Source organism: Marmota flaviventris, chromosome 9, assembly GCF_047511675.1.
Source record: "Marmota flaviventris isolate mMarFla1 chromosome 9, mMarFla1.hap1, whole genome shotgun sequence".
NCBI classification, from domain to species: domain Eukaryota; kingdom Metazoa; phylum Chordata; class Mammalia; order Rodentia; family Sciuridae; genus Marmota; species Marmota flaviventris.
The window spans coordinates 88,498,999-88,516,008 of record NC_092506.1 but is presented as its reverse complement, the minus strand read 5'-3'; the positions used below and the strand labels follow the sequence as shown (position 1 = coordinate 88,516,008).

Genomic DNA, 17,010 nt, shown 5'->3' with positions numbered 1-17,010 from the left:
TATAATACAATGAGGAAAACAGACCTATTACAAAATAAGTAGGCTGTGTTGTGATAGAAAAAGCACTGGACTGGGAGTCTTAACTACTATTAACTAGCTGTGTGACTTTCGGGACATAAGTTAATCTTTCCTCAATCTTGGCTTCAATTTAATCTTTGGTAAAAATTAAGTACATGGATCAGAATCTCTAGACAGTGGTTCTTTAATCTTTACATATAGATAATTTTTATGTGTATTGAGGTCCAACACAGCCCTACCTGTAACTGCATAGGAGTTGGAGTCAGAGAGATTGGAAAAAAAGAATTGAACAAAATAACTTCCAACTTGAACAAGTTCAACTAGCAGCTTTGGAGAAACCTGCTAGTACAAAGTAAGGTGCAAGGTAAGTGGGGCAGATGAACAAGTCAAGCCCATGCTTGAAGATTTTTTTGTTTGGTGTTTTTCATGTAATTCAAGAGAAGCAGTATTAACCACAAAGAAAAGAAATAACCTACTTAAAAGTACACCTAAAGAAGGGAGTTTTCACTGCTTGACTGAGCTATTGGAAGGTGAGGCCATGGAACACAGTTCTATGGTGGCCACCAACCATCACAGTACCGCCTTCCCATCTGCCACTGCTATCATCCTCCTCCTCTATAAAGAACCAGGGGATGTTGGTGATGTTCTATTTCTTGACTTTGGTGATTGTTACAGTATTGGCTTAATAATATTGATTATTTATAATTTTGTGCACTTTTCTATACATTTCAATTTTTTGAAAAATCCTTTTAATATACATGATACAATAATATCCTAAATGATGAACCCAAATTTTTTTAAATTGAGAAAGCCTGGTGAGTAATAATTTGATTCTGGCAAATAAAATGAGTTTTCTCATGGGTTAAATTTATATAGCAGACAGAAAAAAAGTCCCTTGAAAAATAAATACATCACGCTCCTCTTGCCAATAAGGACACATTACTTCCTCATTGTCGTTAATGAAGAATAGCACATACTTTCTAAAAAGAAAGAAAACATTCAAATGAGTCACCTATTGCCACATCCAGGGTTGAATAGCTATATAAATTTCTCCAGCCTCTGGCAGAAAACATCAAACCAACCGCAGGTCTGAGAACAGTCATCTCTTGCTGGCAGTTATGCAGTTGGCTCTGCTGTGGGCTGTGTGTCTGCTGTCTGGACACCTGGCCCTGCCACTGCCCCCAGAGGCGGGAGGCATGAGTGAGCTGCAGTGGGAACAGGCTCAGGTATGTCACGGTCCACTCACCTGGGTTCAGTGGTCTTGCTGTCAGCATTAGAAGTGTTTTTCAATTATTTCTCCTTCCATGTTATATTGCAATGAGTTTTCTCATAATATTTTTTAAATAAAGGGAATATATGCTTTTATCAAGTAACCATTCAAAACAGGCTTTAAAGCTTATCCAAACTGGGTTTGAGTTCCAACTCCTCCACTCACAATGTAGATGAACCTCAAAATGTCATTTAACTTCTCTGATCTTTAGTTTTCCAATTTGGAAGTTGGAGATAATAATATCAGCAAGTAGGGTATTATAAAGCATTTAACACAGTACCTGGAACATTACTGATGCTCAATAAATTGAAGATTTATTATTTTTTATTGCAACTTGAAATTATTTTCATAAAGGATATAGAATGTTGCATCTTAAGATAAGAATTACTTTTGAATTCAGAAAATAAGGGTAGAGGTTACGGCTTTGCCATAAGCTGATGATAATAGGCAAGGCAATAACTCCTGGATTTGTTTTCTCATGGGTCCAATGGAAATAATAAGACTATATGTTTTATACCGTGAAGAATTAGTCTAGTGAATAATAATTGCCAATTATAGAGCACTTCCATATACACTACATCATTTATTCCTTAGCTCTTTTCTAAAAACAAGGAGAAAGCAAAGTGAAGTTGATTCCCATTCAACTTAGAATGGTAGTAGATTCTTAGTGGTAGAGATAAGAATCAAGGACAAGTTTTTCTATAAAAATGATGTTCCTTCTAATATATTACTTAATAAGCAGTCTAATAAGTATTAAAAAATATGATTTGGCAAAATAATACATGATTACTTTTAAGCATTGTTTATAAATTTAAGCCTTAAGCATAAGAAAAATCAAATTTTGCTTCACATGAACTTGGATTTTTTAAAAAGTCCAATAATATATTAGATTGAACCATATGAAATTACTGATATTTAATAGTTTTTTACCTCTCAAATAGCAGTTTTTATAGCAATTTATGTCTACCTAATGAATTCACCCGAAGGAATTGATTTTCAAGAATATTCAGTTCCTTTATTTAACACACAGGCTGTCAAAACTAAAAGGAGTTTAGCTAAGTTTAATGCATAGCAGGAAAGGTCATCTCAATGCAGAGGTGCTTCTTCCAGGAGTGTCTTTATAAAGTCTGTGGCTCTAGAAGGGATAAAAGGCTATTTGCTCTTAAATAAGAAATTAATTCATCATTGTCATGAACAATAAGTATTTGTTGTATTGAATGACACACAATTATTGGTAACAGATATAGAGAGCACAATATTGATAAGGTTTCTTAAGCAAAATTCATACTCCTGAGAGGTTCTCAGACAAGTGACCAGTACCATCCACTCCGATATTGATAGAAAATCACTGAACCAATGTTTAAATCATTTCAACAAAAATATTATCATACATCAGCTAAGCCTACTCATGTCATCTATGTTTGTGTACACACATGCACACATGCATAAAATACTGGGGACTGAACCCAGGGATGCTCTACCACTGAACCACATCCCCAACCCTTTTTATTTTGAGACAGGATCTTGCTAAATTGCTGAGGCTGGCCTCAAACTTGTAATCCTCCTGCCTCAGCCTTCCAAGTCACTGGGAATATAGGCATGCATTATTGTTCCTGGTCGCTTATACGTTTTTCTAATGAAATGGTTTTGGAATCAGAACACAGTCTCCTTCAGAGTGACTTTATATTTATTTTATTTTTACAAGCCATGTTTCATCATATGTAAAATGCCTGCTTCACGGGATGTTTAAGGTGTAATTAAAATAAATGGCTCTAGTAAGTACTTTAAATTATTCTTGTGAGTTTGCTGCTGCTTTTAGTGCATTCCTTTTTTTTTTTCCTGTTAGATTCCCATCTTCATTTGCAAACACTAGAAAACTTTAAGAAATTCCCAGGGACCCAGTTTACATGGGATAGATCTGGGAGATCTGCTTTATCTAACAGCCTCTCAAAGAGGTTGTAGTAGGGATTTAAAAGAGGGAAAGAGAGACTAGAGGGTGGAAAAAGTGGAGAGAGGGAAAAGAGGTACTGGGAAGCAGGAAATTCAGGCTCAATTCTGCTACTAACATAACATGTGAAACCAGGAAAATCATTTGGATGTTATGAGCTTTGGTTTCTTCATCTGGACAATTAATTCAATTAACTAAACTAATAATCACCTAAATATTTCCCCAGACTAAATTGTTAAGACCCTTTAACCTTTAGCTGGTACCAGACCTCAGCAGGATCTTAGATGGGCCAGGGATCTTCAGATCTCCCCACAGGGTCCATGGTGCTAAAGGAGGTTTTGGTGTGCCTCTTGAGATCACGCTAGGATATTCTTCCTGAAAGTTCCAAAAACAAGTCTATGCTACATAAAGTGTTCAGTATGTTTTCCTCAAAACATTTAAGGTGGAAAAAAAGAGAAACTGGGAGATTTTTCTCCTGGATGGCACACTTGTGCTTCATTATCAATATTAAATTTCCTCTTTATTAGCGCATATTTATTGTACTCAGTGACTATATAATTGTTCTATCTTGAAATCACTATATAAATCCACAAAAACAGAGGCAGGGCTGGGGTTGTGGCTCAGTGGTAGAGCACTTGCCTTGCACATGTGAGGTACTAAGTTCGATCCTCAGCACCACATAAAAATAAATAAATAAAGGTATTGGGTTTATCTGTAACTAAAATAATTTTTAAAAAGAGGCAAAAGAAGTGCAAATTTCTAAAATAAAAAAAAAAGACAATAACAAGAACTACAAATTATTTACTGTCTTTTCAATAGCACTATCTCAAGAGATTTTATCTTCATGACTCAAAAGAAAAGGATGCCAACAGTGTAGAATTCAAACTCAAGGAGATGCAAAAGTTCTTTGGCCTGCCTGTAACTGGAAGGTTGAACGCCCACATCATAGAAATAATGCAGAAGCCCAGATGTGGAGTGCCAGATGTTGCAGAATACTCACTATTCCCAAAGAGGCAAAAATGGACTTCCAGAATAGTCACCTACAGGTCAGTTTTGTTTTGGCTCATTTTGACAAAAACAATTGATAAAGCCTTTGTCCTAACAGGTCAAATTTTTTTTTTATTGTTTGCTACTAGGATCCTATCGTACACTTCAGACTTAAAACCTGCCGTAGTGGATCAAATAGTGGCAAAGGCTTTAAGCATGTGGAGCAGGCACATCCCACTTCGTTTCAAGAGAGTTAGAATGGGAACTGCTGATATCATGATTGGCTTTGCAAGAGGAGGTAAGAATGAGTCCTGTAGGCTAATCCCATGTGCTATTTTATTTATTTGTTGTTTACATAAGTGCTCTCTGTTTTTAAAAATGTAAACCCTTTGATAAGGAGTGGGGATGTAGCTCAGTGGTAAAGCATGTATTTAGCATGTGCAAGGTCCTGAGTTCAATCTCCAGCATCACAATAAAAGAAGAAAAAAAAAAACCTTTAATTAGATATTATTGCAATTTTTATAGTTTGTTAAATTAAAGTCACTTTTTATGCAGGAATTGGAAAACTATTACTCATGAGCCCAATCCAGCCCAACATGTTTTTTTTTTTTTAACTAAGTTTTATGGAACACAGCCATGCTCCTTCACTTAACTATTGTCTTAAAATCACTTTCAGACAGGCTACAATTGTGACAGCATCCATAAAGTGCACAGCACTTAAATTACCTGTTATCTGGCCCTTCTTAGAAAACATTTTCCAACCCCTCTTTTATAGTATGAATCTTTACATATATAATCTTTTTGTAGCATGAATTATTAAAGGACTTGTAGAGATATAATGCATTTACATGAACTACTCTTAATTAATAGGATTTCATGGTGCAAATTTAGAAAAATATTTTCCATTTTGGTCTTCTCTAATATTGAACTGCCAGGGTACTATGAATTTAGCTGTACGTTGAACTTGAGCCCACAATATTAACAATATTGAAGAAAATGTTAGGGAAAGCAGTGATAACAGCACTACAAGTTTATCAAGAACTGGATGAGCCGGGTACAACCTGACACTCATCTAAAGATAAATAACTCTGACTCACAAATAAAAGGACTTTCAAAATCTTTTTTAACAGACTTTGAGTATAGTTCTCCAATGCTATCTAGTATGCTCACAAAAAAAATAGCTTTTTAAGAAAAATATACATGAAATGATACACAAATTACCCACCAAATGCAAAGCTCACATTCATGCTCCCTCCCATCTCCATTTGGCCAAGCAAAGTGATAAAATTTAACAAACACTTAAATGCAATCATAAGTTAGATATAAATATGTTTAAAATACTATATCCTGTAAACCTTTACTATGTGGTGGCTATTGGTGATGAGCAGTGGTTCTGTGAAAGAAAAGTGCCTTTACTGAATAAGCAACTAAATGCATCTGGTTTCTGCTACCAGCAGCAGTGTGGACCATTTGGAATGGGCTGTTCTTTCCAGTCTCAATAATCGTGTAAACTAAAAAGATGAAATGACTAGGAAAAAATCCAGTCACTAAGGGAAGTCACTCAATTTTCTTGCAGCTCATGGGGACTTCCTCCCCTTTGATGGACCAGGAAACACTCTGGCTCATGCCTTTGCACCTGGGCCAGGCCTAGGAGGAGATGCTCACTTTGATGAGGATGAACTCTGGACTGATGGCAGCGGTCTAGGTACAGAGTCCCATGTCCCTTGTACTGTACCTCCTTCAACTTCCAGACTTACTCTAACGTTCATCTGATACTTGCTTTAATTTATGATATCTATCAAGAACTTAAATGACAACCACTGTCCTATATGTTTTAGATGTTTTATCTCATTCAATATATTCATAATATTATAAGTACTAAAGATGGAAACTCTGGCTATGGAGTCAAGCAGTGTCAGGATCAATTTGTTTTACCTCTATCTTTCTTGCTGGGTGTCTTTAAGTTATTTAATGTCTCTGAGCCTCAGTTTTCTCTTCTATGAAATAGGACTAGTAATAGTGTCCACCAGAGGATTACTTAAATTAAATTAAAAAATGATTGTACAATGCTTAGCACAGTGCTTGGAATATATTAAAAATTCAATGAATTTTAGCTCTTCATATTTCTCAAAAGTAAGTGTCTTGAATAAAAAAGAGAAACAAAGACTACAATATTTTAAAATTATATGCAATTCTGGGATTATTCACTATTGTATGAAAAGAAGAAGCTCCATGACTTAACCCATCATATTCATCATTTTACAATGTGAAAGATTATGGACACATCTGAGAACTAATGGAGTGGAGCTCTAACGTAAATAATCCTCAGAGAAAACAATCCTTTAAAAGAAACGGCTAGTAACTGGCACTGGAAGTGAAATTAATACTTGTATTTGCCTATGGGAATTTACCACAGTTTGAACAAAGCAGTGAAAATCTAACTTCTGTAACATGGTGAGGCTGCCTTTCTGCCACATCTTGCACATCTTCATTCTTCTTTCTTCCCACTCATGGTAAGTTAAAGACAGCTTCCTTCAATCTAATGCAACACAGATCAAGCTCTGGAAACTCCTCAAATTCACAGTTTCACTCTTTCCCCCAACTTGCAAAGCATTCTATGTATTTGAGAGAGATTCAATTATGATCTCATATGATTTATATATCATCTATATCATATATCATTCATACACACACACACACACACACACACACGCACGCACGCACACAAAATTTTATGAATCAAGATCAGAAACAAAACCCAGCATTGCCTGGAAATACTTCCTTTGGTCTTGACGTTCTCAAAGCTAACTTTCTCTATCCTAACATTCAAAGTTGTAATAATTTGTTGAACAGCCATTATTTTTCACATATTGGGAAAGTCTAATTATCTTGGCAAATCTATAGAGTAAGAATTATTATCTATGTTTAATAGATAAAGAAGTGAGGCTGAGCAGAACCAACTAATTTGTCCAGAGCTGTCCAGTCAGTTAAGTAGCAGAACTATGTCAGAAATGTAGGTCTTAATGCTTTTAAAGTCTTTGCTTTCCACTATAGAATATCACTGCCAGGTGATTATATAAGAAGCAAATAGGCAGAAAAACATCACTTTTCTTTAATAAGCAGAAATGGTAGTATTAAAGCACTACTAAGCAAAATCTCCTTCTCACCCCTTCCCAGTCTTCAAGGTGTAGAAGCGAATAAGTAAGCTATGGAAGATTGAGAGTTGGATATTTTTATAGTTATTTTATTTTTATTATTATATATTAGGTATTTTCATACTTATTTTAATAGTTACTCTATGTTACCTCTTTGGTTGTAGGAATTAACTTCCTGTATGCTGCGACTCATGAACTTGGCCATTCTTTGGGCTTGGGTCATTCCTCTGATCCTAGAGCTGTGATGTATCCAACCTATAGAACTGAAGATTCCCAAAGTTTCAGACTTGCACAGGATGATATTGAAGGCATTCAGAAGTTATATGGTAATATTTATGGTTTCAAATAAGGGGGATTTCATATTTTCCCCTTAGAATAGGCTTGGAAGAAAGAGGCTGAGAAATGGGCATTTACCTGGAAAACCACACTGTAACTTATATCTAAAAATCTACTGAAAAGAAAAACTGGACCTTATATACTCAGAATTTGACCAGACTTTTTTATACTAGCCATTTCTTTTATCACTTTATAGTGATCCTCATTTTAGTTTTAAGCTTCAGTAATACAGTATCATATGGTGAAATTATGACAATGACACTACCAAGGTTCTTTTCAAGCTGTCACCCCCTCTTCTTCCTGGCTCAGTTCAAACTCTTTAGGAGTGTCTCCCCTGGAGTGGACTGGAGGAACATGATACCATGCTCCACAGCTGCCCAGTGCCAAGGATTTGGCACTAGGTGATCAACAGTGACCCATTTTTCCTGCTTACATACACATGTAGGGAAAGTAATTAACGATGGACAGCCACTGCTAATAATTAGTCAAGAAGATTATGAATATCTCATGTCCCAATATATACTTTTTTATTCAAATTAAGCTCCAAATTCAGATTTGAAATATGCCGATTTGTATTTACTTGATGAAGTCAGTTAGAAATAGTATTCAGGAAAGGATTCAAAGGACAAGGATAAAAATTCATGCTTCTGGATAAAAATGAGGGGGGGAAAGAGTCCAAAGATTCTAAGTGACTTGTTCAAAATTATGTGGCTGTCAAGTGCTTGAACAATGATTCCACATCAGGGCTGTATGATTGCATACCCTACCATACATGCCTACCTATCACTACCTAGAAAGCTTTCAAAAAAGCAAGCCGAACAAGAAAATACAGAATTTCACCTTTAAGTCAGCAGACATAGTCAAACTTATCCAGCAAAATATCAGGATAAATATATGTATTTTTATGGATGTGTGTTTGTATATATGTATACATATATAGATGTATGTACTGGGATAAGAATACAATCTCAAAAGATCACTTAAGAGTTTTTGAGTGATCCAAAGAATAACAAAAATGTTTTCACATAAGACAGTACTGTCTTTCAAGGAAAATTATTACTGCAGAAAAATGAATTTAAGCTATCAGCTGAACCTAGAATTTACTATGTATCAGCATTGCTTAAATTGCACTTCTAGAATGCTAGTGCCTCAAGACAATCCCCACAGAAGCATGCTGTGGAAAAATAACTTCAAGACACACTACCTATAAAAATTCAGATGCATACTAAATAGTACTAAAGGAACAGTGTTTAACTCAGTGTTTACTAAATTATAATCATTTTTATGGAATACCCATTGAAATCCTACGAAATAATACTTTAGAGAACACACTTTGCAACTAGACCCTAAAGATCAGATCAGAATCAAACAGCTGCTTCTGTCCAGAGGACTGACAAAATACTGACAGAAAATACTACCCCCTTGTATAAAATAGCAGAACTCTGAGAATACAGCATTCTATAACTGTTAGGACCTTAAGAAAAATACAAAGAGATTAAAGAAGCTATGAGGCAGACTGATTAAATTTAACAGGAAGAAAACTGGTGCATTTGATTCTTTTTAGTTTTACAGTTTTTATTTGTTCTTTTTATATATACATGACCATAAAGTGTATTTTGACATATCATATACATATGTGGAGTATAACCTATTTTAATTAGGATCCCATTCTTGTAGTTGTTCATGTTTTGGAGTTTCACTGATGATGTATTCACATATGAACATAGGAAAGTTATGTTCGATTTGGTGCATTTGGCACACTCCCTTATCCAAGTAGGAAAGAAGAAACTTCTGAACAACAGAAAGTAGGATTTAATTATGTAAGCTGTAAATTTAGGATTTCATTCATCCAAAATATAATGGTGTACTTGCTTAGCATGTGCAAAGCCTGAGGTTGATCCCCAACACCACAAAAAAAAAAGAAAAAAATAAGTTAACATGAGCAGAAAATATAGATTCAAAAGAATGTGATCCGAGTTGTGAATGAATGCAAAACTCTCAATGCTATTTTCAGAATAACAAAAATAATAGCTAAAATGCATTGATTACTTCCAGTATCCAAGCACTTCACATGAATTAGCTTACTGAATCCATGAGGTACTATCCCATTTTATAGACTGCTAATCTAATGCTAAGGAGGTTAAGTAGTCATTTCCTCAAGGTCACACAGCTAGTAAAATGGTAGAGATGAGGTGCACAGGCATCTGATCCCCAGGGCCCACACTCAGTGCAATATTGCTTCCTTAGCCTTTGAAGGTTGTACTTCAAAAATCTTTGTTCCAGACACAGAAAACCAGGACCAGGTAAATGATAAGTTATACATACCATGACATTTCCTTTGTACAGTTTTAGGATGGTTTTTATGCACTTGTATACTGTGTCAGAATGCTTTTTTTTTTTTCTTAACAGGAAGAAGTTATTTCAGAAGGAGATAGAAGCTTCAGAGGGAATATTCATTCATTCACTGGGTTCTGTATCAGTATTCCCCAACCACAATTAACACTCTCCCTGCACTTCACTCAGCACATGCTCCATCCTTTCTTGCACTGTGGTTGGTTTTTTTTATGTCTCTCTGTCCCCCAGGTTAAACTTTATGTTTTGCCTTCATCTTACTCACCTATGATGATCTTCAGACAACATGAAATCGGCAGATGTCAGTAAATGTTGTATACACAAATAAATAAAATTCTTATTCTATGATAAAAATACTGATACTTGGGAGTAATTTTTCTGTGGCAAGGGAAGGCATATAATGAAATCAAAGAATAAAACAAAAAAATCTCACCACATTATGTTGAAGTCTTCAGACATATCTCACCCTATCACTAGATGGAAGTATGAGCTCGACTTTTTGTTGTCCTTTAATGTAGCCCCAAGTTACTTCCCTTGTTCTTTCAGCACAGGCTCTCACTGAGGCTCCTGCCAAATGCAGTTCTTCCTGCAAAATGTCTGTAAATTCCTGAGGACTTGGATTCTCAGAGTCATTGCCAGCTCTAAATTCCTGCCAGGGCATCTCTCCTGCCACAGATACTCTCTGAATTCCCTTTTCTCTGCCCTGTACCAAATAAAACATCAGTCTCATCCTCCTCTCTTTTTTCCCCAACAGTCCTAAAAGAGAAACTGTACATGTTGTTGAAGATTCATGTGAACAATAAGATTTTGCATTGCACTAGGCAATGAAATTAAACAGAATCAATTTGGGATATTACCCCCATCCTTCAAATCTTTATCTACCCTGTATCAGCCCATTTCTCACTGGCTACCTACCTCTGCAGGTTGCAGCCTTCCACCACATCACTCCTTAGGCCTCTGATCTTTAGACCCCTCTCTTCCCTATTGCTCCAGTAATTCATTTTCCTGTTGTTCTGCCCTGACCCTCCCCTTTCAAGCACTGAGATTCCCTAATGTGTCTCTCTGGGTAAAGCATCTCTATGTGGGGCTTGACCTAGAGCAGGACACACAGCTGGCAAAGGTTTTTATCATTTTAGTCTTTCCTTTCTTCCTCCTTCTCCACTCTCCTCACACATATGTATGCATGATTCTCCTTATAAACAGAAATTTGAAATTTACATTTATACTAATATAAATCACACACCCCCTACACATCTTGAACAGATGCATTCATTTTTAAAAATTTCACTCAAGGACTTTTTTTCACCCCAAACAAATCAATATTCCAAAAATCAAAATCACCCTAGCCATTAGGAAACAACTCCATGATAGATCAAATGCAAGAAGAATCCATTAATCCAGGCAAATATGAACTGTATATGAACAAGAGTTCAAAGGCCTTTAAAGCATAATGGAATATAACTAACAATATTAGAATGAAGAGGAAGTTACAAGTCACTGAATTCAAATTACTCATTTTATAGACAACAAAACAGATTATCTATTTACAGTAAGCAAATGTAGTCATGATTTAAGAAAATTTTTGCTTGTTTAACTGTCGTATTTTGCTTTGAGCAGCAGGAGGTTGTGTCTATCTTGCAGCTGAAGTGGCTGCCTATTATCTGTACATGTCCAACATTTCTTCACCCAACTTCAGGGACAGGAAGCTGCCTCTCCCCGCCTTTTTAAAAAATTTATTTATTTTAATCAGTATATATAACAGCAGAATGAATTTTGATTCATTGTACACAATTGAAGTAAAACTTTTCATTTCTCTGGTTGTACACGATGCATCACACTATATGTGTAGTCGTACATGTACCTACAGTAATGATGTCCATCTCATTCTGCCAACTTTCCTGCCCCCATGCGTCCTCCCCTTCCCATTTTCCCCTTTGCCCAATCAAAGTTCCTCCATTTTTCCCATGCTCCCCACCATGCCTCTCCCCTTTGTGCACACTCTTCATAAGCTATCACTTAGGATGCTACATCCATCTGGGTTGAGAGACGGATACAGGTCCAAAGCTTGGCCTATCAGATGTTCTCTCTCCAGAACACCGAAGACTGATAAGCCCTGGCTGTAGGGCTCTGGAGACACTGCCTATTCAATGCTGCCTGGGTTCTGTCCTCCTCCGAGCTCAGGAGCAGGGCTTCTCTTCCAGATTTCAAAACTGACTGCATTGCCTCCCAACAAACTTTGTCTACTACTTAAATTATCCAGCCTCAATACACATCTTTGGTTTAAAAGTCCTTGGCCTGGAAACTTGACTGGCTCTCCTATCATATTTCACATATGAACTCTGTTGCATATTTTACCACTTTCTTCAGTCTTAACAATGAAGTTAAACTCTGAGAAAAGAAGTAACATTTTATTATTTCAATCAAAATAGCATAATGCTGACTTGGAAATAGAAATCTTTCCTAGCAAATAAGGATCCACCTTTTTTTTTTCTTTTTTTAATTGTGGTAAAAAAAAATACACATGACATAAAATTTATCTTCTTAACCATTTTTAAGTGTACAGTTTATTGTTATTAAGTATATTCACATTTTTGTAGAAGATAAAAAATTCTTAACCTCAGCATGACTGGCATTTTTTACTAGATAGTTCTTTGTTGGGGTGAGGACCTGTCCTTTCTATTATAATGTGCTTAGCAGTAATCCCTGGCCTCTATTCACTAGATGCAGAATATCCTCAGCCATAGTAATCAAAAATGTCTTCAATGTCTCTAAGTTTCCCCAAGGGGAAAAATAGATCCTATTCTGAACCACTGCATCAAAGAAAATAAGTGCTTATTTCATTGCATTACACCTAGTGTCTCTTCTACCTTTTATTCACCCAGGACCCAACCATCCTCTAAGCCTGTGCTATCCTATAGGAAAGAAAACCAGTAAAAGATTAAGTGACATTGGCTGGTTTTGACACTATTTGAGAAAAGGATTGTCAAATGTTAAGGAATAAACCCTCCTGTATGCCAAACCAAGATACAAATGTATGTGTGAAATGAATAAAATTTGTTTGAATTGTGTGAATTTATTTTATTGTCAATAAACTCCAGTTTAAGAAAGAGATCTAAGCACATGACTTTGTCTTTTCTCCCTTTGAGGTTTCATATAAGTGATTAGTGAAGGAATAAAACAATAGGAGAAAGAATGGATTTCCCAATAAATTATGGAAGAACTAATACAGACACTAAATAAAACATAATCCACCTCAGCCTGGGATATGCAAAGAGGCCAAAAGTTGAAATGGCAGTTAAATTGCACAACTATAGAGAGGCTCTGAAGACGCAGTTGGAAGTGTAATGAAGGCAAAGTGAAAAGTGAAGTCAGGAGACCAGCTCTATGTGTGAATATGACACTCGATTTCATCTCATCCCTCCAAGAAAAATAGCCCAAAGCTAGGTGCAGTGGCGAACCTATAATCCCATCAGGTCGGCAGGCTGAGTGGGAGGATTGCAAGTACAAAGCCAGCCTCAGCAACTTGGTGAGGCCATGAGTAACTTAGCAAGACCTTGGCTCTAAATAAAATATACAAAAGGGTTGGGGATGTGGCTCAGTGGTTAAGCAACCTTGGGTTCAATCCCTAGTATTTAAAAAAAAGAGAGAGAGAGAGAGAGAGAGATCCAGATAGTCATTTCCAGACAAAATATCAAAGGATTCTTTGCTAGGTAAATTTTTAAATGTTTTGAGAGAGAACAGGACGTTTAAAGTGGATTCCATGTCTAAAAAAAAAACCCATGTTTTGGCTTTGAGATTAAGGTAAGGACTCCATCCTTCTGCTCATCCTACATTAAATGTACAAGTGAACAAGATGCATCCATTTACATTAAACATCTAGTCATCTTCATTATTGTCCTATTAATAAGATTAAGTGGGTAATCAAATACTAGATATTAGAGGAAATTTTTAGCAGCAAAGGGATTTATCCCTGAAGAAACAGAAATAATTTAGAGAGCAGATTTAAGAAAAAAATAAGATATTCTTAGAAAAATTTGAAAAGATATTACATACTTAAACAACATGTTATTTTGTAAATGAACACAGAAAAAGCCAAAGCTCATGGAAATTGAAAATATGAATACCAAAACATAAATACAGTTTAAAAAAAAAAAGCAAGAAGATAAAGGAAGAACTGGAATTGTGGCTCAGTAGTAGAGCGCTTGCCTGGCACATGTGAGGCCCTGGGTTTGATCCTCAGCACCAAATAAAAATACGTAAGTAAAATAAAGGCATTGTGTTCATCTACAACTAAAAATATATTTTTTAATATAGGAAGACACCCAGAATAGAGTGCCAAAAAACAAAATCTTAGAAAAGATCTATTTGGGGGCGGGTCCCCAGAATTCCCTTCTCCATATGTTTTTGTTTTGTGGTTGTGGGGATTGAACAGAGGGCCTGGTACATGTTAGGCAAGTGCTCTAACACTGAGCTACATCCCCAACCATTTTTATTACATTTTGAGACAGGGTCTCACTAAATTGCCCAGGCTGCCCTGGAACTTGTGATCCTCCTGCCTCAATTTCCCCCAATAACAGGGATGACAGATATGTGTCATCGCACTCAGTTCTTCATATGTTTCTAGTTAGGGCTGGTCACACACACACACACGTGTGGGATTTGGATGGTGGAAATAAAGCAATAGTTAATTTACTCTCTCAGGATTGATGTAGTCTGGCGCTGTTATAGCTCATAGCCAGTTGAACAGGTCTGTTAATTCATATGGTGGACACAAAATACTGCAAGGCCTACAGCTCCAGCTACCACATGATCTCTTACTTCAATTTCTCCAAATACTGAGCCAGGCATGAGTGTGGCTCTACAACAAGAATCCCAGGACCACCTGTAGTTCATCCACAGCAACAAAGTTGGGAACTCAGACAAATGGAGAGACCATCACAAGTTCTGGTGAGAGGCAGACAGAGGTTCCAGCTTTCCTCATGGGTCTCAGTTTTCCTCCTGGCACCTCTTAACGTCCATCCACAAACCTCTATACCTGTGCTGTAAAGGCAAGCTCAGCACCTGATGCAGAAGAAACAGACAAACAAGGATTATCTCATAGATCCCACAACAATGTAAGTTCCTTGTTTAATATCATTTTAAGTGTTTTTTTTTCTTCTTTGAACCCTGTCTGATAAAACAGCTGATAGAATTTTAAAAGAGTCTAGGCAAAATAAAGAATATATCAAAGCAATAATTGGACATTTTCCAGCCTTGAGAAGGGTAACTGTTTGAGGAGATTTTTAAATTGAAAGAGCCTATATAATGTTGAAATTTCTGAACACTATAGGAAAAGAAATTTTAATATTGCCCCAAGATTTTAAAAAATAGAGCACCAACAAAAGAATTAGAATTAAGTTGATATTAGCAAAAATGATTGCAATCTAGAGTGTCAAAAAGTCCTCAAAGTTCTAAGGATAAATTATTTTGATCTTAGAATTCTATATCCAGCCAAACCATCAATAAAGTGTGGTTACGGGTTGATTGTGTCCCCTCAAAAGATGTATTAAAATCCTTATCCCTGGTGTCTGTGAATATGACTTTCCTCTGAAATGGGGTCAGTGCAGAAGTAATCAAGATAAAAGGAGGCCATGACTGGATTGAGGTGGGCTCTCAATTCAATGACTGTTGTCATTATAAGAAGACTATGTGGTAATATTACTCAGCAACAAAAGAGAATAAAATCATGGCATTTGCAGATAAATGGATGGAGTTGGAGAAGATAATGCTAAGTGAAGTTAGCCAATCCCAAGAAAACAAATGCACACTGTTTTCTCTGATATAAGGAGGCTGACTCATAGTGGGGTAGGGAGAGGGGGAGCATGGGAAGAACAGACAAACTCTAGATAGGGCAGAGGGATGGGAGGGGAAAGGAAGGAAATGACAGTGGAATGTAATGGGCATCATTATCCAAAGTACATGTATGAAGACACGAATTGGTGTGAATATACTTTGTATACAACCAGAGATATGAAAACTTGTGCTCTATATGTGTAATAAGAATTATAATGAATTCTGCTGTCATATATAGAAAATTAATAAAAGAAAAAAGAAGACTGTGTGAAAACACTAGGGCCATGTTAGGTGACAACAGAAGCAGAGAATGGAGTAACATAGCCGCAAGTCAAAGAACGCCAAAGAGAGCTGGCACCACCCAGAGCTACAAGGGAGACATGGAACAGATTTTCCCCCCAATCTCCAGAAAGAAGCAGCTTTTATCATCACCTTGATTTTGTCGTCTGTCTTCCAGAACTGTGAGATAATGAATATCTGTGTCCTAAGCCACACAGTTTGGGGAACTTGTCATGGCAGTCCTAGGAAACTGATACAAATATAAAGACAAAATCAACTATACAACAAATGTTCAGAAAGTGTATCTCTCAAGCACTTCTAAGATAGCTGATTAATGATAGATTGCAAGCCCACAAGATGAAATCTAAGGCAGGAGGAACTTGGGATCAAAGCCAGCCTCAGCAACAGGCAAGGCACTAAGCAACTCAGTGAGACCCTGTCTCTAAATAAAAATAAAAATAAAAAAAATAGGGCTGGAGATGTGGCCCCGAGTTCAACACCTGGCACAAAAATAAAGAAATAAATAAATAAAGGAAAACAAAAGAAATGGCAGAAAAGAAATCTCAAAATGATAGCTGTGCACCACAGTGAGAAAGTAACCAGGCCAAATTAGAGCAGTAAGTCAAGGAGATCTAAAAAATACGCTCTTCAGGAAAAATGAGCTGGGTGTGGTGGCTCATGCCTATAATTCCAGGGACTCAGAAGGCTGAGGCAGGAGCATCACAAGTTTGAGGCCAGCCTCAGAAATTTAGTGAGGCCCTGAGCAACTTATTGAGAGCCTGTCTCAAAAAAACTAAAAGGGCTGGGGATACAGTTCAGCGGTAAAGTGCCCA

At 36.5% G+C, this 17,010-nt stretch overlaps 1 protein-coding gene across 1 annotated transcript in view; it reads left to right on the top strand.

The window, feature by feature from the left end:
- The first annotated feature begins 1,133 nt into the window (after window positions 1-1,133).
- The window catches only part of LOC114089022 (uncharacterized), a 97,115-nt gene continuing 81,238 nt past the window's right edge, over window positions 1,134-17,010 (top strand). Inside the window, exons 1-5 of the mRNA XM_027930774.2 lie at window positions 1,134-1,244; window positions 4,056-4,282; window positions 4,373-4,521; window positions 5,800-5,928; window positions 7,543-7,704. Of these exons, the coding sequence (XP_027786575.2) occupies window positions 1,137-1,244; window positions 4,056-4,282; window positions 4,373-4,521; window positions 5,800-5,928; window positions 7,543-7,704 (775 nt within the window). The 5' untranslated portion in view covers window positions 1,134-1,136. The remainder of the gene's footprint in view (window positions 1,245-4,055; window positions 4,283-4,372; window positions 4,522-5,799; window positions 5,929-7,542; window positions 7,705-17,010) is intronic.